This window comes from Lissotriton vulgaris, chromosome 1_2 (genome assembly GCF_964263255.1).
Source record: "Lissotriton vulgaris chromosome 1_2, aLisVul1.2, whole genome shotgun sequence".
In the NCBI taxonomy this organism is placed as follows: domain Eukaryota; kingdom Metazoa; phylum Chordata; class Amphibia; order Caudata; family Salamandridae; genus Lissotriton; species Lissotriton vulgaris.
In genome coordinates this window covers 146,680,367-146,706,422 of record NC_141686.1, presented here as the reverse complement: position 1 = coordinate 146,706,422, position 26,056 = coordinate 146,680,367, and the positions used below count along the sequence as shown (strand labels likewise).

At 43.5% G+C, this 26,056-nt stretch overlaps 1 protein-coding gene across 1 annotated transcript in view; it reads left to right on the top strand.

Annotated features, from left to right (window-relative positions):
• ISX (intestine specific homeobox) overlaps positions 1-26,056 on the top strand; it is a 68,556-nt gene that overhangs the window by 5,663 nt on the left and 36,837 nt on the right. Inside the window, exons 2-3 of the mRNA XM_086953615.1 lie at positions 17,727-17,930; positions 23,355-23,506. Coding sequence (XP_086809741.1) covers positions 17,727-17,930; positions 23,355-23,506 — 356 coding nt within the window. The remainder of the gene's footprint in view (positions 1-17,726; positions 17,931-23,354; positions 23,507-26,056) is intronic.

Genomic DNA, 26,056 nt, shown 5'->3' with positions numbered 1-26,056 from the left:
ATATTTCTATAGTAGCAGAAGATCACTCAGATATTTTCGTTTTTTTTGGGTGGGGAGAGTTAAATCAGTGACCTGCAAATTACACTCACAGCTCTGCAGAATGTAGATTAAGCTGCAGGCCGGTTGCCATTAGACCTTGAGTGCTGCTGATCACAAACAGTGGCAGCTGGTGAATTTCAAAAATGGTAAGGCGTAAATACATATCTCAAGGTTAACCAAGCGAAAAAGGAAAAGCAAGCCCCTTCTCACCCCAGAAGGTTTGAGGGGTCTTTCTCCAGAGAAAGGCTTTTAGAAAAACGAGGCCAAATTGCACATATTAAAGCACGTGTTGCACATGTTAAAAGTGGAGATATTCGAAAGGGCATTAACAAGTTCATGGCCACAGGAAACGTAGAGGACAGAGGTCCCTTCCAGGTTTTGAAGTTGGGGAACGAATTTGACAATATCCCTCTCTCCAAGATTTGGAAGTATAAACTGGTGTGTAAACAGTACAGACAGAGCATGTCCCTCCGAGGCCATACTCCTGAGTCTCCTTGACGCCATGTAACCTGAGCAGCAAACTCTGGGGAGAAGGGTGGTAAAGGATCTTTGTTTTGTCAATTATGTAACTGTGTTAGTTTAGATGTTGAGCCTCTCCGAAAATCGTTCTGCTAAGCCAGAGGAAGCAGCAGTGTACCAAAGTCAGGAAATCCTATTTTCTGTTAATGTGGCTGCTGGGTCAGAGGAAGATTTTTATTATAGGAGAGGCTTAACACCACAACTACCAACTGTAATGAAATACTTCACAAAAACGAAGAGTTCAGGAGGCGGGAGGAAATACACGGGGAGATTGACGAATAAGGGAACAACGGGAGGGATACATTATACAGAAGTGCTATAAACATCGTCATCAATGTCATTGATGTAACCATGAGAAGTGACAACATATCGGTTATGTGGTGAATGTAATTACTTTTTTTTTTTAAAATAAAAAAGATAAAATAAAAAAATAAAAAGTTCTCAGAGCCCCCACATAATTTAAAATTTAGCAAGCAGGTGCTTATATAGTGCAGCATCATTTCATACAGGCATGTTCTGTCACTGTTGGAGCATTAGTGTCTGCAGAAACATTCCAAACACAACGTCGTTTTTTGTGTGGTGGGGTGTATGTGTGTTCGTGCATGTGTTGTGTTAAGTATATTTATTGAAATCTGTATACTAAAATTATTTCAGTACCAATAATTGAGTGACTGTACACCAGCCATGGACCTTTTTTATTAAATACAACAGAGAAGTATATATTTTTACAGGCCCTAAACTGCAGAACTGCAGAACATGCAATCGCCATCTTTCCCCACTTGACCAAATTGGGTGATCCTTCACCCTATCGCTTTATTTCACTGTGAATCATTTTTCGTATACATCCAGTTTGAGAGCACATTTAAGAAATTCAGTTCTAGATCTGCACTCTACAAAATCCTCATATATATATATATATATATATATATATATATATATATATATATATATATATATATATATATATATATATATATACGGTTAATATAAAATAATTTTGCTTAGCATTTGACTAGAACATAGGCTATTGAAATAGATAACATGAGAAACTGGCACAGATTGGGTAACTTGTGGCGATGTTGTCAGGGCAGGGGGTATTCTTTAATGTTTTATGTTTAAAAAATACTACTTTCCATAAATGTCACTAAATTTAGTGATATAATTCATTGTATGCGTATAACAAGAGGGAGAGAGAGGACTAGGTAGCTAGTCCGAGTCCCCTAGGGTTTATATGTGATTAAACAAAAAGCACTAGCTTAAGTTGACCAAAGTGTTACAGTACTCAAATTAGTTCTGTCACAGGCACCTTGTTGGTGTAATCATGAAGCCCTCACCCACAAACCTAGTAGGTGGCATGCTTCATCATCGGGCCCACCCAGTGACACCTAGTATGTCCCGGGTGTGCTACGACGCCTGATTACAGCGGAGCTGGTATATTGCTGAGAGTGCAGTGAGGTTGGGTGAGTTGTGATTTAAAACGGCTTGGTGGTGGTCCCAGTACCCGAGGGTAAATTAAATTTTAATAACTGGGCCGTCACCAGCGGTTAAAAGTAAGGCTACAGGACGCATAAGGGTGGCGAGTTACTGCCTCCTGCGTCCTTCAGATGGTCGACATGTTTCAGCCAGTGCCTTAGAGTATTCTGGCTTTCCTCAGGACCGATTTTTAAAAAGGTGTGGTGAAATAAAACAGACTAGTGTTGTGGTGCAGACTATGAGATACACACACTAAGGCGTTTTTCTCTATGTGAGAGGGGGATTCCCTTCTCATGCATACCTGTACAAACAGCAGATGACAGTTCCGCATCCAGTGACTCTAGCAATAGCTCACACAAACGGGGTGGCAGAGGCCGCCGCGGACAACGCTGACCAAACACCTGGCAGGGAGAACAACCTGGACATTACTTCGGGCCTCCAACGAACTTTGGCCCAATGCAAAACCCCTACTTTGGATACCAGCAAATGTATACACCTGGCCCCATGCCCTTATTCCCAGGAAACCATGCACCCCACATGCCTCCTTTTTTAGGACAGGGCAGAAGAACACGCGGAAGGAGAAGACACAACCAGCAACCACAAGTACACTGGGCCGAAGACGCAAACCCAGTGAGCGCGAACACTCGCCAGAAGGCACCCAGCCAACCGGGAACCAGCAAACCATAAACCAAGCAACCCATGAGTCCATGGTGTTTAACCTTTCTAACATTTCACTGAGACCCAAACAGGTCTCAGTACTAGAAAAGGGACTATCCTTCGTGCCAACGACTAGATTGGACAAATTTAAACTGCATGTGGAACTGGCGGAGTTCATGAGGAAACTAAAACTCAAGGCCTTCTTCGAGAAACCTAGAGGGACGACTCAACTCCCACTGAAAACCCTAACATCACAGGCCTGAGGACCAAATCCACCTTCTCCCCGCCACCCTTCACAGTGCCCCCAGAGATCACCACTTTTGAATTGGCTGTTTACAATGATGTCGAGAATCTAGAACCAACGAACCATTTCAACAACCTGTCGAAGGAAGACAGAGAAACCATCCAGGAACTCAAAAACAATCCCTCTATCATAATAAAACCTGCCGACAAGGGAGGAGGCATTGTGCTCTTAGATAAACAGGACTATGACACCGAATGTCGCCGACTACTAAGCGACCAAAGAAACTATAAGAAACTGGAACATGACCCAACCAACTCACTACAAAGCACTATTCAGGCACTAGTGAAGACCGCCCTTCAGGCGGAACACATCTCCAAACAAGAAGCAGAGTATCTCTGCCCCCAAAAGATAAAAGTACCATACTTTTACACAGTACCGAAAATACATAAAGGTATTCCCCCCCCCCGTCCCCCCCCCCCCCCCGGGCAGACCTATAGTGTCTGGCATCAACTCCCTTCTGGAACCCCTCTCTCGCTATTGCGATTTCTTTCTTAATCCACTGGTCCAGCAAACACCCAGTTACATCAAGGACACCAAACACTTACTACAAGTCATCAACAACACTGAATTCAACCCAGAAACCCAACTCCTGGTGGGCCTGGATATTGAAAGCCTTTACACCAGTATCCCCCAGGATGCCACCATCCAAGTCCTGAGACAGGTACTCATGGAGTCCCCATGGCCGCACCGCACACCCAGAGACTTCATCCTCCAATGTGCCACAATAGCACTAAAGGAAAACTATTTCGAGTATGAGGGAAGCCTGTACCTCCAAACCAACGGAACTTCAATGGGCAGCGTCTTCGCCCCCAGCGTGGCAGGACTCTATGTCCACCTCTTTGAACAGACCCACATCAACCCCAACACCAATCCCTATACCGGGAATATTCTCACATGGCGTCGATATATAGACGACATTCTTATGATCTGGCAGGGATCAGAAATAACTCTACAACTCTTCCACACTTGGCTCAATGAAAGAGACCCATACCTGAAATTCACAAGCACCTGGAGTGCAAGCCACTCGGCATTCCTTGATCTGAACATATGGGCCAAAGATGGCCAACTGATCACTACCACCTATTACAAGCCTACCTCAAGGAACTCACTCCGCCACTACACAAGTTTCCATCCCCGCCCTTTAAGGGAAAATTTACCATTTGGACAATTTCTGCGTATACGCAGAAACTGTACTCAAGTAACCGACTACAAAAATCAGTCGGCAGACCTGTCTAAGAAACTGGAGGAACAAGGCTACCCCCGGGCCATCATTAACAAAACCAAGAAAAGAGCCAGGAACCAAAATAGGGAGGCCCTTCTGGAAACTGTACCCAAGGACAAGAGTGACCAACCCATCACGTGTGTCACCACATTCAACACAGCCTCCAATGAGGTGGCGAAACTCATACGCAGAAACTGGAAAATCCTAAACTCTGGACAACGACAATGGGAAACCCCTAGGTTTGCCTACAAAAGGTGCAACAACCTGAAAGACCAACTCGTGAGCACCCGCCCCAGACCCCTGACCAATAGAGAACCCAACACTATCCTGAATGCATGGGGCCTGCCTAAAATCTCTGGACATTATCCATGCCATGACTGTAGCGTGTGCCATCTTACCAGCCATACGAAAACATTGATACTAGAACCAGACAAAGTGTGGACTCAACGCAGCCACACAAACTGTAATTCACGTAACGTGATCTACCTACTTACCTGCAGCTGCGGCCTCCAATACATCGGAATGACCGCCCGCAAAATAAGAACTAGAGTCACAGAACACAGGAGCACAATCAGGTGCAAGAAGAACATTAGTAAACTGACCAGTCACTTCATCACCCAGGGACACACTCCCAATGATCTGACCTGGACCATCATCGAACAACTACCGGAACTGGCAGTGGATAATGAGAAGAAATTACTCAGCAAGGAACAACGTTGGATATATCGCCTATCCACCCAAACCAATGGCCTCAACGACGCCATACCGTGGAATTCAGTCACATCCTAGACCTACACTAGTCACAATTACCTCGCCAGTGTACAGTGGTCTGTCCCCCATGCCATAGTCCCTCTGTACATAGACATAGATCATGCTCCGCCATGTGTGTACCACTAGGCTGCCATAATCATGGGCACATGCTTTAACCCCCTTAATATTGCCATGTCAACTTTAGCGTGCAGCGCCTAACAGCGCATGAGCATTAAGCAGTGATTAACGGGCTGAACCACTCTGGGACGCGGCGCGTCACACAGGCATGTTTCCCCAATATTAGCGCAGACATAGCCAACGCTGATCCCTTCGCGCCTGCGCAGATAAGACCACGCCACACCTAACACGGGTGTTGCCCCTTTCCCCGTACCAACGGCGGCATATTTTTGTTGCTACATGTACTTAAATACTTTGACACAGATTACAATCGCGCCATCATACTGAGCAAATGCAAAAGACTAGAGTATAAATCACCTGCATGAGCAGTAACATTATAATCACGCATTCATACTGAGCATGTGCGAGAAACTAGTGTGCAAATCACGAGCATGAGCAATAACATAGCAATGGCGCTGACATACTGAGCATGCACGAGAGACTAGTGTGCAAACCACGAGCATGAGCAGCAACAACACAAAGGGTTAGTCTTTCCACCCTTACTATTCCCACAGGTGCTCATCATTACCTTGTTAACCATAGTATAAAAAGCCCACACGCCGACAGGCTCATTCTACCGGAGGACGACGGCGGGACAACAGGTACAAGGCAGGCTCTGACCAGAAAGACTGTGAGTATGACAAACCTGACAAGCCTCCAAACAACAAACTGGGTAAGCGCTTCTTTCCTCACAGGTCTCTAACCCCTACAGCCTATCTCTTTTTCTCCCATGAGGTCATCCCCTTACCGCTTCCCTCCAGGAAGCCTTGGCTAATAACCCAAAGCGTAAGAACAATTTTCTTGCGCCGTGCCACACTAAGTCAACTCCTTTCAGTGTGATTTCCGTGTTTTAGCCACACCACGCTCCTAATTAGTCACGTAATTTCACTCTGATGGTACCACCAGTACCATCACACCTAGCCGACTATAGTCCTCTCACCTTGCACTATAGATCCGGCCACCAAAGCATTGTTGACCATATGTCTAAATTGACTACTGACTCTCTCTGTAAATGTTTTGTCCTTGTTCTTAATGTTTGTTTGTACAGGTATGCATGAGAAGGGAATCCCCCTCTCACATATAGAAAAACGCCTTAGTGTGTGTATCACATAGTCTGTACCACAACACTAGTCTGTTTTATTTCACCACACCTTTTTAAAAATCGGTCCTGAGGAAAGCCAGAATACTCTAAGGCACTGGCTGAAACATGTCGACCATCTGAAGGACGCAGGGGGCAGTAACTCGCCACCCTTACGCGTCCTGTAGCCTTACTTTTAACCGCTGGTGACGGCCCAGTTATTAAAATTTAATTTACCCTCGGGTACTGGGACCACCACCAAGCCGTTTAAATCACAACTCACCCAACCTCACTGCACTCTCAGCAATATACCAGCTCAGCTGTAATCAGGCGTCGTAGCACACCCGGGACATACTAGGTGTCACTGGGTGGGCCCGAAGATGAAGCATGCCACCAACTAGGTTGGTGGGTGAGGGCTTCATGAATACACCAACAAGGTGCCCGTGACAGAACTAATTTGAGTACTGTAATACTTTGGTCAACTTAAGCTAGTCCTTTTTGTTTAATCACAAAATTCATTGTATGCCCTTAATTGGGACACCGAGAAATGATGTTAGACAGCCATTTTAAATTTTAAAGTCTTTATGATTTTTCTGGACATTTTTGGCCTGATTTATGTCTTTTGATGGCTCAGCTCTTGCTCTGGCTCTTTAAGTCACCTCTCGCCAATCAATCAATCAGGATTTATAAAGTGCCGCAAATCACCTGATAGGGTATCCAGGTGCTTGCAGGTCCTGGAGGCTCATTCGAACAGTCAGCTCTTCAGGGTTCTTTTGAAAGAGAAGACACTTGAAGAGTGAATTTGTAAAAAAAGAAGTGCAGGTGCTGAAAATGTTGCCAAGGAGGCCACAGCTCCTCAGGTGAGCCCCACTTTCAACACTCTCACGGCCTAAGTCTCTATCTTCTAATCTTGATCTGTTGTCTGTCCCCCAAGTCTTTCTAAGGGTCTATCCTCTCACCTCTCTAATTGTTTTCTATCATCTTTGTCACACCTGGTGTGTTACATTATTCCCTGTAGTTCTGTTTTGCCCTTTATTCATTCTTCTAGCCCTGCCCTTTTTCCTCTTACCTTTTATCCATGCTCTGCTCTCTCTCCCCTCGAGCTTGACTCTTTACTATCACTCTTCTAGCAGTGATTAGCTGTGTCTCTGTTTTATCATTTGTCTGCTTTTTTTCTTCACATCATTGCTGCTTTCTCGTATCTGATTTGCTCTCCTTTTTTCTACTTAGCTCTGTCTGATATCTCTCCTCTCCTGTTGTTTCTTTCTTCTCTTTACTCCTGCTCTCTCTCTCATCTATAACACTGTTGCTGCCTGTGACCCCTATCGTCAGCCTGTACATGTCCCTGCTAGTGGAAGATGGATGTATGACATCACAACGCATGCTTTTACCACGCATGCTTTTACATCGCAACTTTTTCAACGCATGCCTTTACAACGCATAGTGTTGAGGGGTGCTGGATAGTGAAAAGTTTAATTTACTATTCCAACTCCAGTCCCCAGTGATAGTAGGGAAGATGTTGGATAGTAAATTAAATCTATTCCCTATCCTAGAGCGCCCCCCAGCGCAATGCGTTGTAATGGTTTGCGTTGTAAAAGTTGCGATGTAAAAGCACTGCGTGGTAAAAGTTGCATTGTAAAGGATGTTTCCCGTGGAAGATGGCGTGTTTTACTCTCTTACCTACACTGAGTGCAAAAATAAAATGTACACCAAATAAAAATGCTTTTTTTGCATATATTAATCAGTGCAGTATGATTGAGTTTATTGCGGAACAGATGGCTGCTCGAGCACAGCAGGTGATGTCACTGCTAGTGCTGCCTGTAATTAGTATGTCCAGAGATGGCGACGGCATCGGCATCCACTGCTCAGCTTGCTGTAACCCTGCCTCCTACAGCACAGGCATTGTCCCCAGCCAAAATGCTGCCAATGCCGGTAAGTATGGCTTTGGTGCCTACTGGACTCACGCACGCTCAGCAATTACCATGCTGCAGTGCGGCGCACAGATTCTACAGGTGACGCCATGGCACACAAAAGTTGTGTTGGTCCACAGCCGCATCGAGCACATTGAGGATAGCAGCCATGCAGGGCTGCCGGATATGCTAATCTGGCTATGCAGCAGGTGGAAAGTCCACACTTACTTTTGTTTATTCTTCTCAAGAGCCCTCTCTCCCAAGTTCCAAATGCGCTCTCGCAGCTTCCTTGCCTAAACTCCGTCATGACCCAGCCCCCAGCTACAATTATCCAATGGGAGGCTTAGGCTAACGCAGTGGCAGGGTGCAGCAGACTCGGGGAATAGAATGCAAGCCATAGTTTGCCGATGACTTCTTGGATTTGCGATAAGCGTGATGAAATCATCACTAACGTGGTGATACACAATCATGCCTGCCTGGACAGGTGTATGCTTGCCTGTCTATGAACATTTAACAGCCAATCACCATGCAATGTATGTTATTCTTTTTATTTTGAATTTGAACAATTAATATTGAGACCACCACCCTCAGGGTCAGAAAATGTAGCCCCGGCACCAGGCCCGGATGGGACCCTCTATTGTCTTGATAAAGAGCAGTATTGACCACTGGGGCCCCGATTACAAATGTTTTTAGAAGCTAACTAAACACGCATATCTCTGAGTCATGGAAACAGGCCAAGATTGTACCCATCTTTAAAAAGGGTGATGATAGGATGTCTCTAAAGTGCTATAGACCCATCTTCTTATTAGACAGCACCATTAAATCATTGGTAGGGTCATTTAAAATCGTTTGGCCTACTGGTTCCAGGAGCAGCACATCCTGTCTGTGCTGCAATTTGGGTTTCGACCAGGGTTGGGAAAGATCAAACAGTGCCTACACTTATGTCTGATAACCAATAAGCACACCTTAGACAAATGCTGTGCTCTTTAATTGGCCTTTAAGGACCTCTCAGCAGCGTTTGACTCTGGTAATAGAACTAAATTGCGGTTAAAACATCTGGTCATGGGGATAGAAGATTCTCTAGTGAATTTTCTGTAATCTGCTCGAGTGCGCCTTAACCCAAATGGCTAAATGTCCTCGGTTTTTAGCCTGTAGCACGGAGTGCGCTAGGGCTGCATTTTGACTCCTATGTCCTATGTGAACAGGCCTTGCACAGATTGCCTTCATTAGATATCCCAATCATCTGTGCTAGAGTGTGTTCTTTCTCTAAAGCAGCTGTTTTAGCTAGGAGAACATCTTTTTAATACGCATTTATATCGCGCATGGCTACCCTAGGGCATCCCAGCGCATTTAGGACACTTAGGGCCAGATGTAGGTAATTCTGTTTTTCCGATTCATAAATACCGAATTTTACCAATTCGGTATTTATGAATCGGTAAAATAGAAGGGGGGAGAATTAGGTAGAATCGGTAATTGAATTACCGATTCTGTAAGAATCGATATTTACCGAATCGGTAAATACCGATTCGGTAATGCCCATTGATTCCTATGGGCATTGAAGCCCATAGGAATCATTGGGCATTACCGAATTGGTATTTACCGATTCGGTAAATACCGAATGTTGCAAGGGTGCAGGGGGTGTCACTTTGACACCCTCTAGCACCCCGAATTCAGGCACGTGTGACATGTGGCACACAGACATGCCCTAAGGGCATGTCTGTCTGTCACATGGCATAGGTGCGCATGCACACATGTGCATGCACACCTGAATTCGGTATTTTACCTCCCAATTTGATTGGGTGGTAAAAGACCGATTCTGTAAGGCCTGTGGGACTCAGAAGAGTCCCACCTACATCTGCAAGTTACCGAATCGGTAAAAATACCGATTCGGTAAATTTACCGAATCGGTAAAATAGGGCCCCTACATCACAAATGACCATTTATAGGTCGGTAACGGCCGAAATCGGCCGTTACCGGTTGGTAAATGGCCACCTACATCTGGCCCTTGAACTTTTCCGCTACTCATGGAAAAAGAAAGGTCTTCAGCAGTTTCCTGAAGAGGAGATAATTAGGTTCAAGGCGAACGGGGTCGGGGAGCCGGTTCCATAATTTTGCCGCATGGAGAGAGAAACATCGGCCACCCATACGTGCCCGACGAATGCTGGGAACTGTCAAAAGTTTTTTGTTGTTGGATCTGAGTGTCCTAGAAGGCTGATACAGTTGCAGCATCGAAAGGATCACTAAGGGTCCATTGCCGGTGATGGACTTATGCACGGTAACTATGGGCGAATACTAATGCTGAATGTAATATGATCTTATTCTGATTTTAGATATTTACTGTACTTGATTAGTTCATATTTTATAGATGAACTATGCACTTTATATGCAGATATGCAAATTGTTTTAAAGAATTCAAGTGTTGTCATTTAATTTTGTTGCTGAGCATTAGTTATTATGCCTTATGGTTATTGGAACATTTATCTTATTAATTATGCTGAGGTTGATGGAGTTATTTGTTTTCTAATCAATACACTTTTTTTTATGGCCACATATGACTGAATAAAGAAAATATAGAAGAAAAGTGATGCGTTGGAGGGGATGTAGTGCCGCAAATTTGACTGGATACTGCAACAGTAAATGTATTGATAGAACATAGGGAAAGGAGTATAAAGAGATTTTAAAAACCACTAGCAGTTGTGTTCACATGTATTGTTTGATATAAACCATCTATTGAATATGAAGTATGTTATTGACTTAAATTATTCATATTGTTAAGAGATTTATGATCTTTTGTAAGGCACTAAGGGCCTCATTTGGCATAGGGCAGTGCCACAAGTCTGTTTTTCTGTGCTGCCCTTCACTAATATGAAATTGCAGGTATGCACTGTAATCATGAGATTCCTGTCCTTTTAGCCAGCACACGATTTGGTGACGAGCGCCAAGGTAGCAACCCTTGCACCATGGTGCAAAGGTGTCTGCATTTTTGGATGGATTGTTTTTTGCAGGAAAGGGCACCTTCCTGCACAAAAACAATCCTTCCTGAGGGGCGTTTTCCTCATTCCGTGTGTGCTGCAGAATGCATTACACATAGAAAGAGGAAAAAACGAATGTTACCCCTGGTCTGGGGAGACATAAGGTTTTGGTGTTGCCCAGGTTTAAGTGATTTTGTAAATCTGGAGCAGCTTCAAAATCCATGGGTGTTGCTTGGGAAAACACACTGCAATGCCCATGTCGTTCCTTGATGCAGAGTAAGGCGCTGCCTTGCCTTACGCCATATCTATGAGTCCATACAAAGACACACAGGGTGGCTTTGCGATGCCGCATACATATGATTGAGAGGCCTACGCCACTGGAGCATCAAAAAAGTGACGCTCAGGCAGGGCAACCCTCTTGCAAAATAATGAAACATTACAATAATTTGTTTGTTTTTTAATGTCTTTTTATTTAATTAGGAGAGTGCGCATTGCACTGCTGAATGTATTTATTTTACAAAACCTAAAGTGTAATATCAGGGCCCCAGCGGAAGCTGCAGAATGTAAGCGTTGCTCTTCAAGACACTGTTTTCTGTTTGCCTTGTTGACCAAGGCCCTCTTCACATCACAAGAGAGCTGCCAGTCCTGGTTCTGATGCAAGCTTCCTTTTATACCTGAATCGGGATTCCAACCAGGATGAAAATAGAACACCCTGAGGGGTTTTGTGAGGTAAAACCTGGTGCAAATCACATATTTCACATTTTGAGTTTGTGTGTTTGAAACCAGAGGAGGAGGAAGCATGCCCAATGAGCATATTATCCCCTTTCAAGGGTGCAAAAGTGGGAATAATCTGTAATGATAAGTTGTATTTTTATTCAGAGCTTATTGAACCAGCTCCATAGCTGTTACTGTTAACCCACTCAATGGAACTCCTTCTAATGACCTTGAAAGAGGATATGATGAATCAGCTTTGCTAGGATTTGAACCTTTTACCTATAATTATCTCTGCAGCAGGGGCATTAACCACTTGACCTTTCTGCCTGTTGTTTAATTAAGGTATTGCAGAGAGTCTAGATAGAGAGGCAAAGTGCTGCATTCATCATTGCTTGCACATTTGTCCTACATGAGGTAAATACAATTACACTTCCATAAACCGAAATATGTTAGCAGCAGAATGCTCATGATATTGGCATGGACAGCAGGTTTTCTCCTTGACCTTCTGATTGCAAGTGCAGGCAGTAAAACCCTCGGTGATTCTCTGCTTTTACAAGATCCTGCTAATTATCTAATGAAGATGTTGGATGCCCGGCTGGTTTACTGTATCCATGCTACAGTGGATTTTGCATTTATATACACTGCATAATTAGAATTCGTACACCGCTGCTCCCTTCTGTGTGGCAGCCCTGCTTACAGGAGATGAGTCAATGGCCAGCATTCTACTCTTATTTGAAGCAAGCTCCTTCCCCAGGCCTTATGCCAGGCCCGTGTGCTCCAGACCACTCCAACTGCAGGCCCGATTCATAAAGCTTTTTCAATTAGCTTGTGTGTATGCATGTATGTGTCTTGTAAAGCGCACTGCTGCCCTGATGTGTCCTGGCACTGTAGACCGCTGGGGAACCCGTCCTGGCTATCCCTGTGAGATGGTCCCTACTGGGTATCTCCAAGGTGGAACCAGGCATCCCCGGCAAATGTGGGGGCTGTTGTAGAGATGAGGCAAGCTAATGCCCAGAGTTGCCGAGTGTGATCCCTGGTTAGAGTAGGCACCGAGGCGAGAATTATCGAGTCCGCTGACCCTGGTCCACGACCCTGCTGCGTCGGGAATTGAACCCTGGTCCCGGGCCGTTCTCTGCTTCCGGGTCTGCCGCCTCTAACCAGTGAGCCACACCACTCCACTTACTGCTTTCACAGGTATGGCATACGCCTGCATTTATAGGTCTGGGAGTAGGTGTGGCTTATTCCAGGTTTACTTGCAGGGGCGGCTGGCAAGTATAACAAGTGGATGGGCAGGGAAATGGGTGGTGGGTGCATTAACACATACTATAAAAAAGAAAAATCAAAGAAAAGTTACTTACCGTGTTCTGCAGACATGTCCTCCTTGCTTCAGTCCTCTTCTTACCCTCCTCACATCACGCCTAGGGCCCCAGCCAACTCACTTAACCAGTCCTGGGGCTGCCCTCATGCTGGTAAGCAGATGATAGAAGCGCCATGGTTGGAGGGGGTGGTCTCTCTCTGCAATCCTGAGGACACTAGAGCCCTGTGCTTTTTCTCAGCTCAGCTGAGTTGAGAGGTTAAAAGTGTGCATGTTAGGCAGGCCGTTGCAAGAAGGCAGGCCAAAGTGACATGCGCACTTTTAAATTAGCGCACAGGCAGCCCACCACTGCTGCCACTCAGCAGGCCCGCCCTATCCTGACACTCCTGACCATACTCTTCTGACCATTATTATTTGATTTGCAAAGTGAGGCCCTCTTTTTCCTCTATTGGTTAGATGGTATGTCAACCAATGCAATGATTTGCACAAAAGCTGGGCTGTAGTTTCATGTTGATCCTCTCTCAGGGGAGGAACATTTCCCAAGATCAACACCAGTGGAGAAGATGCTTTGGGGAGATGCAGTGTCTGGTAGGGGATCCATGAGAATCTACACCTAACTGCGCAACACCAGCCTCCCTCTCAGTCTCTTGAAGCGATGGACCTATATTAGGAACCTCACCATTACAGTATCTAGGGGGCGTAGCTGGGGGTTTGGGTTAGAATTTCCCACCATAGCTTTATTGGGTACCATAGCTTTATTAGGTACCTTAGATGCTGTAGCGGTTGAGTTGTCTGAGGAAGAGCCGGGACCTTCAATAATATTAACCGTTGTCAGGGGGCCTTTTACTACAGGTGCACAAGGTGTCTAAAGAACTGCATCAACATCAGAACCTAAGTGTTTACAAGAGCATACCCCTGGTTTAGGCAGTGATCCAAATAGCCCATCAACGTGTAACAATTTTTCTTCTATTAATGATAAGTCTCAAGTCTTTTCCACTGGTCTGCGTTGCTGCCATTATTGCTGCCCGGATCGAATAATGGGTAAACGTTACTACTAGTGCCCACGGGTTGCGAGCTTGGCACTGATTCAATGTTAGTAACCACAGCTTCTGAATGTTTTATCTTGGTGACTTTCTGCGGGGATTTAGACTTAGGCTTTTGAACGGTTCTGCCCCTCCTCCTCTTCACCGTGGGAGCATTATTAACAATAGGTATTTTCCTTGTTTGACTTACCCTCAGGGTGGTTTTGGACCTTCTGGAAACCACTTTAATGCCAGAATCGCACAATGCTGGTAGCTCAGGGGGATCAAGAAAAGAAGTTGAGCTCACACCCAATGGCGTAGAAGAAAGAGATGTCACCAGCATTGCATCTCCGTGCATGGGTACAGACTCATGACCAGTGGGCTCCTCTTGGACGGCTGAGCCAACAAAATCAGCAACAACAGGCACAGATGCCTGGTCTACTGACAACCCAGCCCCAATCAGGTAGTTGGAGTCGGCATGCGAAAGACCATGCGAGAGACCAGAAAAAGAGGGGGTTGCCGGGGGATTAGTCATACGTAGATGGCGTATCAAAGAACTCTTTTGGGAAACAAGGGAATCCAGTGAGAGTCACCTTTCAGTTAGCTGGATTTTGTGGGTCAAAACCAACTCAGCCCTGGTTAAGAAAGCATCCAACATTCCCGCTATTCCACCCCCCGGACGTGCACCGGAATCCTTGTGCTTGCCCATAATCACCGAGAATGCCCTTGCGTAGCTAAAGGCCACTAGGCTCTGCCCAAATAAAGATAAAAATAAAACAAAGCCAGTACCTTGCAGAGTCACAACCCAGCAATGTCAGCCCAGATGACAGAGGTGGCCCAGCCTGGCCTCCACCGGGCTCTGACGGGCGCAGACAGGCCCGTTCTTTGCCCGGACTTTGCCCGCACGCACCTGCAGGAGATTTTGTAGCGCTTCCTGGTGCTAAACGGTGATGTAGGCGGCCGCGCACCGCAAGCCAGGAAAGAGCAGGCTGGATGTTGTGGTCCTCCCAAAGCCAAGTCCAGGAAACAGCTGGGCAAGGACGCTGCTGGTATAGTGCTGCAAATAGCAAGACCAGTGCTGCAGGAGCCCACTGGATCTTTTTTAGCGCCTCCTGGTGCTAAGCGGTGACATAGGCGGCCGTGCTCCGCAAGAAGGGAAAGAGCAGGCTGGATGTTGTGGTCCTCCCAGAGCCAAGACCGGGAAACAGCTGGGCAAGGACGCCGCTGGTACAGTGCTTCTCCAGCCTCTCTCATGCATTCCTTTCTTTTCCTAGTATTATCAAACAAAGAACTATATAGTAACCATCCCACCACCCAACTCTAACTTGATCACTCCCTCTCTCAGTAGGCATCATGCTTTTAAGCCTCTTTTGTAAGGGTGTATTCCTAAACTCCCCTGCCCCTATCAAATTTAGTTATAGAAATTCCCCAGTTTCCTACCACTCCCTATGGTGCCCCCTACATTTACTAATAAGTACTAAACTTCCCTCTGCATAGCTCTCTGGTCGGAAAAGATAGGAGAGGTGGAGGTGGAGATCTCCGCGCATAGGTTTTTAAATTGCATTTTGCAGTATGTAAGTAATACTGCTTTATGCAGTTTGTGAATCTGGCCATCAGTGTGCAAGCATTGCTGTCAAATTTCCCCAAGAAAAGAGGTGTTATTCAGCTCGACCTGATTTATTCAACTAAAGCACTAAGCATACCAAGGTGCAAAGAGCAATCCAAACAGAGAAAGAAGCCAATACAACATAGAAGGGACACATAGAACAATTAATGAGATCATTGATATCTGCCACAACTGGTCAAAAACAAAACAAATCTTGGCATGATAGGACAACGAAGAACAACAAGTCACATGCTAGACTATAAACTCAGAATCATTAGAGACAATAGCAGGAGAACTGTGAGATTCAGGACCACTCAGGGTTCCATTGACCAGCTCACTTAACCAGGACATAAATTACTTGGGGCTCAATTCACAGAACCAACTTAAGACAAAATCCTAAACTTACTACTTTTGGTATTCACAGAAGTTAGGATTTTGTCTTAAGTTTGTCTTAAGAAAGACTTAAGACAGACTTAAGTTAGGATTTTATCTTAAGTATGTCTTAAGTCTGTCTTAAGACAAACTTAAGACAAAATCCTTACTTCTGTGAATACCAAAAGTAGTAAGTTTAGGATTTTGTCTTAAGATCCGATTCACAGAACCAACTTAAGACAAATTCCTAAACTTACTACTTTTGGCATTCACAGAAGTTAGGATTTTGTCTTAAGACAGACTTAAGACAGATTTAAGACAGACTTAAGACAGAATCCTAACTTAAGTCTGTCTTAAGTCTGTCTTAAGACAAAATCCTAACTTCTGTGAATACCAAAAGTAGTAAGTTTAGGATTTTGTCTTAAGTTAGTTCTGTGAATCGGGCCCCTAGGGCCCGATTCACAGAATGAACGTAAGACTCAATCCTAAACTTACTACTATTTTGGTATTCACAGAATGCACTTACTACTTTTGGCATTCACAGAATGAACTTACTACTTTTGGTATTCACAGAAGTTAGGATTTTGTCCTAAATTTGTCTTAAGACAAACTTAAGACAGACTTAAGACAGACTTAAGACAGTCTTAAGACAAAATCCTAACTTAAGTCTGTCTTAAGTCTGTCCTAAGTTTGTCTTAAGACAGACTTAAGACACAATTCTAACTTCTGTGAATACCAAAAGTAGTAAATTCATTCTGTGAATGCCAAAAGTAGTAAGTGCATTCTGTGAATGCCAAAAGTAGTAAGTGCATTCTGTGAATACCAAAATAGTAGTAAGTTTAGGATTGAGTCTTAAATTCATTCTGTGAATCGGGCCCATTGACTTTAACCCCTTGCTTGCTGATGACGGCCCCCGTCCGTCATGAAGCACAGTGCTCGTGTGCTGATGACAGCTGGGGGCCGTCATAAACCCGCCCACTCTTTAAAAGAACCGCCAGGCGCAGAATCGTGGGCGCACGCAAGGGGTTAAAAAACAAATAAACAAAAATGGCCTTGTACGGAAATCCTCTAGCAGAAAAAAATTATACAATGAATCAACAATGGTGTATACCCCAGTGCAGAGAAGCCTAGAAAATAATTGTGAATTCCAGTTGTCATAATTGTTTAAATTCTCTTTTTTATTATTGAACAGTGCTTCCTCAACATGTGGTTACATTATTTTATCTTAATGTTCTTTGGTAGAATGTAAGTCAATATGACAGCGTTCAACAGTGATTTATTATTTGCTGACTTTCTAATCATTAAAGACTAAAATTACCAGGTAATGTAAATGTAATGTAATGTAAATAAATTTATTAAGCGCGGTTGCTGCCCACGGGCGTCCAAGCGCTGAGTTAAGCAGAGATGAGACGGAGCAGAAGAGTTAGCACTCGGAGGATTTGGCAAACAGTAGCGTTTTCAGCTTTTTTCGGAACGTATCAAAACTGAATCGGATTGTATCAATTTAGAATGTGGATCGAGTTGTTCCAATGTTTATTTTTGTACCTCTGTGTTACAAACATTAGTGCATTTGTAAATGTTACAATATCTTCACAGATGTCCATTTACGGCCTTCACCCACCGAGCCACGGTTCACTACTGTGGACAGGATTGGTCTGCCTTCACTGGAAAAGGACAGCAAGTCCAGTGAGACTGACCCATGCACCTTTCACATCCTGGACCAGGAGAAGAGTTCAGAAGAAACATGCCAGGAAGAGGAAAGTGATGAAATGTGTGAGCTGCATGAAAAATCGTTCTCTGGTAAATAGCCTCCTCTCTTTTGATTTATCGTCTCGCAGAGTCTATTCGCGCATGTCTTTTGGAGGGATATGCTTCTCTTCCAGTCTGACATTTTATTGTTATCCCCCTGCAGATTGAATTGCAGAGTTGTAACATAAAAAAATACATTTGTGTACATTTTCATGAAATTGAAAAAAATATGAATTTTGACAAATGATATAATTGGAATTATGATTTTGCACACCAAGGAAAAATACAAAAAAGATATTGTCTCATCATTGAACGTGAATCCTGAATTTTGATAATAATGTGGTTTGTATATTATGTAAGCATCCTGAATCTCTTACAGGTTTCCAAAATTTAAAAAAATCTGAAACTAAACACAGGGAGAACCCTGATAGGAAACACAGACAAAGGACACATGCAGAGGTGGGATCTTTCATCCAAAATGTAGTTGTGGTCTGTTTAAGGCACAAACTTGTGCCCATACCATGTGTGAGACTGCAATTTGGAGTAACACAGACTCTAGACAAGCAGAGAAAGAGAAAGCAACTCTAGTATTCTGCATTCCATGTTTGAGCCATCAGTGGTAAACTGAGAAATCATTATGCGACCACTTTCTTTCCTGCTCAAATGTGGGTAGTAAATTCCAAAACACATTGGTAGATGCATTAGGTTTCGCCTATGAGATTAATAATATGCTGTTTTTTGTTGTAAATTGTAGCTTGCAGAGTAGTTATACAATAGAGGTTATTGAAAGTCTGTTAAAGTGCCATGACTTGTTCATGTATAAAAAGGCAATAAAGTGTGTAGTTACTAGTGGTATAGTGTAGTTAAGTAATAGCAAAATTTAGAAAAGTGAAAGATGGAAATATTAGCATTAATTGATGTAATAGAAATATTATATGTTTAGAGGAGTTCTCACAACATTTGGGCCCAGTGCTACTGCACCTGCTGCACCATTCGACTCACGCCCCTATTGCCTGTAAGGTAACTGCACTTGTGTCTGCCTGTTTAGTAGTAAAATATTGCAATATTTGGTGTTTAGAGAAGTTATGACAACTTTTGGCCCTGGTGCCACTGCACCTCCAGCACCATTTAAATCATGACCCAATTGCCGGTAAGGTAACTACACTTGTGACTGCCTGTTAAGTAGTAAAATATTGCAATATTCGGTGTTTAGAGGGGTTCCTAGAGCTTTGGACCCCAGTGTCATTGCATCTGCTGCTATGCAGATCAAAGGGAGAGAGAGGACTAGATAGGCTAACCCGGATCCCCTGGGTTATATGTATAGATCAATAAGGACTTCCGGGTGCCGTAGAAGGACGAATAGGTCCAAGGAGGAACCAGACCGAACTACTCGGTCTCTTTCTCTGCCAGGCGACCCATGAGGCTTTTTACGGAAATTAACAGACTAAGCCAGTGGGAATCCCCCTCTACCAGTTACAGCGCCTTAGCGTGCGCAACACATAACTAAAAAATAATAGAAACACTTAATATAGTTTATTATAATTTATTTTGCACTTTTTCACTTATCCTATCGGTCCTGAGGAAAGCCAGCTTAGAATACAAGAGGCACTGGCTGAAACATGTAGACCACACTGGACGTTGGAGGTCATCATAACACTCCTATTCACGTCCCTTTGCCTTTTTAACCTGCTAACAGAGGCTCAGTTTATTAAAAATGTGTTAACCCTCGGGTGCTGGGACCTCTTGTATAGCATTTTAAACTTCACCTATCTCACCTCTTCACTGCACACTCAGCAATATACCAGCTCCGCAGTCACCTGGCGTTGCAGCACACCCGGGGCATATTCGGTGCCACTGTGGTGGGCCGATGATGAAGCATGCCACCGACTAGGTCGGTGGGTGAGGGCTTTATAAGGAAAACAGTGTTTTTCCTTATCACTATTGTCTGACGTACCTGAGTCTCCCTTTCTCTCCCTAAACTAGCTAGTCCTTATTGATCTATACATTGCATCTGCTGCACCATTGAAATCATGAACCTTGTGCCTGCAAGGTAACTGCACTTGTGACTGCATGTTTAGTAGTAAAAGTTAGCAATATTCTGTGTTTAGTGGGTCCCTAAAGCTTTTGGCCCCTGAGCCACTGCACCTGCTGCACCATTCAAATCACGTCCCTTGTGGGCGTGTGAATTTCTAATGTTTCAAAGGAGGAGAAGGCTACATGTTCTATGGTCTCAAAGGGAGGGAAGTGGATTATAGCCAAGGGTCTTTGCAGACGCCCTTGGTGATTCCAACTCATGTGTAAACAAGCAAAAGGTGCAAATGTGATTTGTAAAGTACAGTATGCAGCTTTGGCGCTGGATGTCCTATCTAAGTAGAGGGCAAGGTGAGACCATGACATGAATATCTCATCTTTGTCTGAAATAAAGGTGAAGCAAGAAAATCTAAATGAATATGTACAAAGGTCACAGCTGCTGCTAGAGGAATTTATGTCACTGTCCCAGAGACTGATACTGGCAAAGGTGAATGTTTCCATCAGTCCATACACAGAGGTTTAAGTGTTACATTGAGTCACTAAAGATGTTCTCCTCTACAAGTGGAGTGAGAGCAGTGAGGGCATGTTTCCATACTGAGAGCGTTCAGCACAGCGTTTTCTCTTATGATTTGATCTGCTAACCCTGTCAATACTAGCAGCTGTGCATCAGGGAATCATGTTCTGCCACAACATGTGGATGTGGTGATGCTCTCCTGCTATGAACCTTTCTGTCAGATCAGAACTAGGGTCAAGACATTATACCGTCTTCACGTCTGTGCTTTCCCCCATTATTCTTAAACTAAATTCAATCTCTAAGATGCCATTTGGTAGTTATCCTTTGTATCCTTCTAGCCGCTTAATCAGTGACATGCAAACAACCAGAGGACAGGGAAACCACATTTGCCCAGCGTATGACATACAGGTTGTGAACTGCAGCTGATTATGCATGCTCTTCAAACTGGTGAGCACTGTGAGAAATTCACCAGACCTCGCAGTTTTACATTGCAGTGGTGGAGTAGGCCTTCAGATCAATTTGGACTGGGCAGCCATGTGCTATGTAAACCATCAAGGATGAACTTGCTTTTTGATGGATCTAGTCCGTTACTCCGAAATGGAGCAGCATCTATTATCATTGGGTATCACTTTTCTTCAAGGAGCAGGAACGCGTGCGCTCAATGTTTGAGTTGAGCATTTACAGGTTCAAGGCGGTTTTCTTATGTCCGTTAGTCTTTCACACCATTATTCTGTACATTGGAAAGCCATTTGTCGATCTGTTTGGATCAGAAGATGCAATTCTTCCAGTTTTCTGCTTGGAGACCCCTTCTCTCAAAACTTGTAAATGCACTCTCATTTCCATGGCCTGGCTATCTTTTATTTGTCTTTCTTCTGATTCCCTGCAGTGTTATTGATGAAGCTAAATGAGCGAGTAAGATGTATAGTGAATGTTAATAGATAGTATAATGTAGATTATTGGTTAAGAAGGAGGCTGTAGATTCACCCTAGGTTCTCTCTTGACTCCTTTTTCATCCTTCTGGCTTCTTTGTCCAGGACTAGTCTTGGTTTGGCTACAGCTAGCACATGGAAGTTAAATGGAGGAGGTTGTTCTATTGAGATGCTGTCTGCTTTCAGTCATATAGGTGACATTTAATTTATTTTTGAAAGGCACTGCCACCACTGGCAATCATTTACACTTGTTGTTGCAAGAGAAATTAGGTTCACCTCCCTCTGCCCCCCACCCCCCCAATATTTTAACGTATGCTTAATACTTTAGTTTTTCAATGAGTTCTTGTTGCTCTTTTGGCAGTTCAAGGGTTCAAGACTCTGTATAGTGATATCTCAGAGACTGTCCCTCTAGTAGCTTAGCAGTTGTAGAGTATTGTTGATTAGTGTCCAGTGTGCCATCAAAATAGCTTTCCTGCGATTCTCCCCTATTAATATTAATTCAAGCATTTCAGGCCCGCACCTAGAACATTTTAAAGAGATTCTGTTGATGTTTCTAGCATCTCAGTTAGGAGAATGAGTGATCTGAGGACTTTTAATGATCATGAGTTCCTTTATAGTTTTTTTCCCACCCGGGCTGTTTTAAGCTGAGGCAGTGTCTGAGTAGTATAGGAATATCTTCAAGACTTGCTTCAATGTTTCAGATCCTATGTCTATGACTTTTGGGCCACCAAGGCAGGGAAGAATGCTGTCTTTGTTAACATCAACTGGTGGGTCTAGGTGGCTGTATTGCAGGATTATTTGGATAGGTGGACTGTACCCACCAGAACACACATTGAAGCATTTGTAAGCCGTCAATACACCCTTGGGGTGTGTACTTACATTATATCAGCAATGCAGCTACCTAGACCTTGCAACATACCAGTGTGCACATTACAAGCCCAGGGCAACCATAGCTCTCAGTGAGGCATATGATACTTATTTGTGAAGAACTGTAGTACACAAAGCATTGTTTGGTGTCAGAAAAAAGACATGGATGGCACATAATCACACTGTTGTGGTTCTAGTTGATTCATGCTTGCCAACATGATACTGCTTTCCCAAGAGGTAATCAGTGTAATTAGAAACAATGCCAAGGGAATCTGAGGACACTTACTGATAAGAGCAGTTACTCCAAGTAAAGGTCTTTCCCATTGCTGTCCGGGTATATCATTCCCCTAGACCCGAGAGTTGTTTTCTCATCCATGAATGGTGCTGCTTTGTATGGACCGGGGGTGCAAGGGGGCAGGATGTTTTCATAACATAATAACAGGAAAATAATACCATAAAATGTTTATATTTTAATGACTAGCAGGAGTAGACTCTCCTCAAATAAAGCAGCGATTATTATTTTCATGTAGTAGAGACAGTACATAATTTTAAACATAAAATTACATTTTTGATTAAAGAAATAAAATTATAAGCGCATGTGTTTTCTAGGTGTCTGCTTTGGTTAAAAGTGGTTCTTAATCTGTGTTTCGTTGCCCCCTGGTGGACCTTAATGAATACTCAGGGAGTCTGCAACTGTATAGGCAAGTAATAGCAGCAGATAAGAAAGCATCTATACATTAATAGCAAAAGTGTACAATTGAAAATGTTTAAAAACGTTTTTTAGAGGTTAAGGAACTGAAACTGGAGACCAAAAGGTAAGTAAGTATCCTTAGCAGTGCAGTTACAGTAAACAGAATCTAGTACGGACGATGATTCTTATTTCTGTATTATTGTGCATTGCTTTGAGATTCGAATCATAGAAATTGCATAGACTGAGGTCCCCGGCTTCCAAAGTGACTCAGTGGGGGCAGGAGGGGGTGCTCAAAAGTGACAAGCTAAGAACTGTTGGCTTAAAACATTTGTCCCTCCTATATGTCGGACCTCAAAAGTATCTAAGCCAGCAGTTTGGGTTTTCTGTCGTTTCAACTCTTCAGTGCGTCTCATAGTTTTTTTGTTGATGCTCTTCATGCACAGATAGGATAAAAGGGAAGCGGCGAAGCCGGACAACCTTCACGGTTGAGCAGGTGTGTGAGCTCGAGCGGATCTTCCAGGTGACGCACTACCCCGACGTCCAGACCCGCGAGCAGCTGGCAGCCACCATCAGCCTCCCCGAGACACGAGTCCAGGTAATCACAAAATGGAGCCTGTCTGTAAACAGTGGTTATACAGCAGCAACACACTAGGCACACCACAAAAAGGAACTCCACATATGGTTATATATAAAAATAGCCTTTGTATTACCATAAACACATTAGATCCTAATCACACAGATACACTGTGCCAACTGGCACTGGGCAGAATTTACAGGAGATTATTTACACATGACAGGGCCATGTGGGCCGCTATCAGAATCAGCACTTAGTAGGAATAGTAGATGTAGAACATAGAATCACTGTAGCACAAAATAACAATTGTAGAACACACAGTGGTGGCTGGTGACATTTGAAAGTGGTGAGGTGTAACATTATTGTCGTACTGTACCGCGGCGAGCGAGCGTAGCGAGCGAGCTCGAATAACCTACGGGGGGTTTGTCGGTTCATCCCTCAAGAACATTTTTAAAAAAAGAGTGGACAAACGGTGCATTTTTAAGCAAATTTGAAGAAGCAGGAAGGTTAATAAAGCAATTAGTGCTGGGCCTAATCTGCCGTGACAGGCTTATCTACAAGTTCCTCATCTCAGCACATCTTAGAAACTGATAGGCTGGCCACCCAACCCTACTTGCAGATCTCACCTTGTTTAATGGTAATTCCTGACCCTCGTCCCCTTAACGAATTCACCATAAAAACACAATACACTTAATAAAAAATAATAAACTGAACAGTAATAGAGAAACACAAAAAGACACACCATAAGCATTTGAAGACCGGGAAAGAAACTCAGGTGAGAAGTCAACTCCATAATTTCAGTATTCTGTTTAGAGATGTGAATCTTTAAAAACACTTTTCCTGAACTTATATGCTCTGTCTCTAAAAGATACACTGCAAAGGGGAACACACTATTATATTACGTATCATGCAATCTTTAATGGGACACGTTTACAATGTAACTGTGCATTTTTTATTTCAAAGCCTTAAGTGCCAAATTAAAAGCCACATTTTGTTACCACATTTTGAACCATCTCAGACATTCTGACAACTTTAGAAAAGTGGAGTGACAATGCAACTGCTTGTGCTCGCCCAACTAGTTTCAACCATCTATAGAACTCCTACTACTAGATAGGACAAGACCAGGGCTTCAGAACAAAAGGAGGCTTCAAGCAACCCTTTAACATAACATACAATACACAATGGTAACCCTCGTCTTGACAAATTGGAAATCTACCACTCAGTCGGCAGCACGTCACCTACTGAGGCCTGCTTATTGTAACCATTTAAAATCTTCTTTAATGCATACTTTGTAAGTATATAATGTACATTTTTAAAACAAGATCTGTTACCCATCTCACAGTGTGAATATATTATGCATGCACACTGAATTATTAAAAAAATAAGCGCTGCAGTACATCACTTTATGGCAGTATGGCGTCCTTTACAGTGCTTGATGGTGTACTGAGCGCTGCAGTACTTCACGACAGTGCTTAATGATGGGGTAGTGGCTTCAGTCCCCAGTGCGACTCTAAGACCTGCTACAGCTCCTAGGAGATTCTTGGACTCTTAGCACCATGCTTTGTTTTAACGAGAGCCTCTGAGGGGGCCTGATGGAGCTAAGGGTCGTGAGGTTGGATCCTCTTTTCTCTGCTGTCAGAGCAAGGATTTTTGACCTTCTTTACTAAGACATGTTGTTCCTGAAAGGGTCTGCAGTGACAAACTCTAAAGCTATTACATTTGAATATAAAATAAGCAGAGTTTTATTAAATGCAAGTCATAAACTTACGAAACACTTGCAGTGTAACCACAAATCAATACAAATTCGAGAACTAATAAAATCAAGAGGGTGGCATAATAAATGACGGCACAATAAAATTAAAGCTAAATAATTTCAATGGTTACCAATAACTATTTACAGCTACTGTCAAGGAAGTAATAAATGACTTAATACCAGATATTATTTACATTCCAAACCTTCACACTTTGCTTCTTATGAGATTGGAGGCAATCTGGGATGGCCAACATGGATGAAACAAATCTGTTAAAATCAAGCATTGTCTTTTATTACGTGAACAAATATCATAGCCTAGCTTTTCCTCTGCAGTCTGAAGATATTGTCCTCACTAGACCAGTTCTCTGAACGCAAGCAGCTAACATTGTGCTGGTGCAAGCCTGCCACTCATCAGGCAACTTGAGTAACTCACCTTGGGGAGAGCGGGAGCTCCTTTTAATTGTCTACATTACCTTGAAATGCCATAACATAGCCAATCCTATTACCTCAACTGAAATAAATGTAGGTAGTTAAGGAAAGTGAAGTGGTAAATGAAGGGAAAGTTTAAGGCTTGGGATAGGTGGAAATGTGAGGGCATAAGGACATTTTTAGGGTTAGAGGTGAGGAGGAGTGATTGGACTGTGGTTGGGCAAGTGTTAATGTAGGGGGACACGATTAGGGTTAGTGTCACGTAGCTTAGGGCTAGTGCTAAGGTAAGACTATAGATATGGGTAGATATTAGTATCCAGGAGGAGTAAGTGCCACTATGAGCTAGTCATTTGTTGTGAAGTGCGGGGACTTTGCAGCTTGTCACGTGT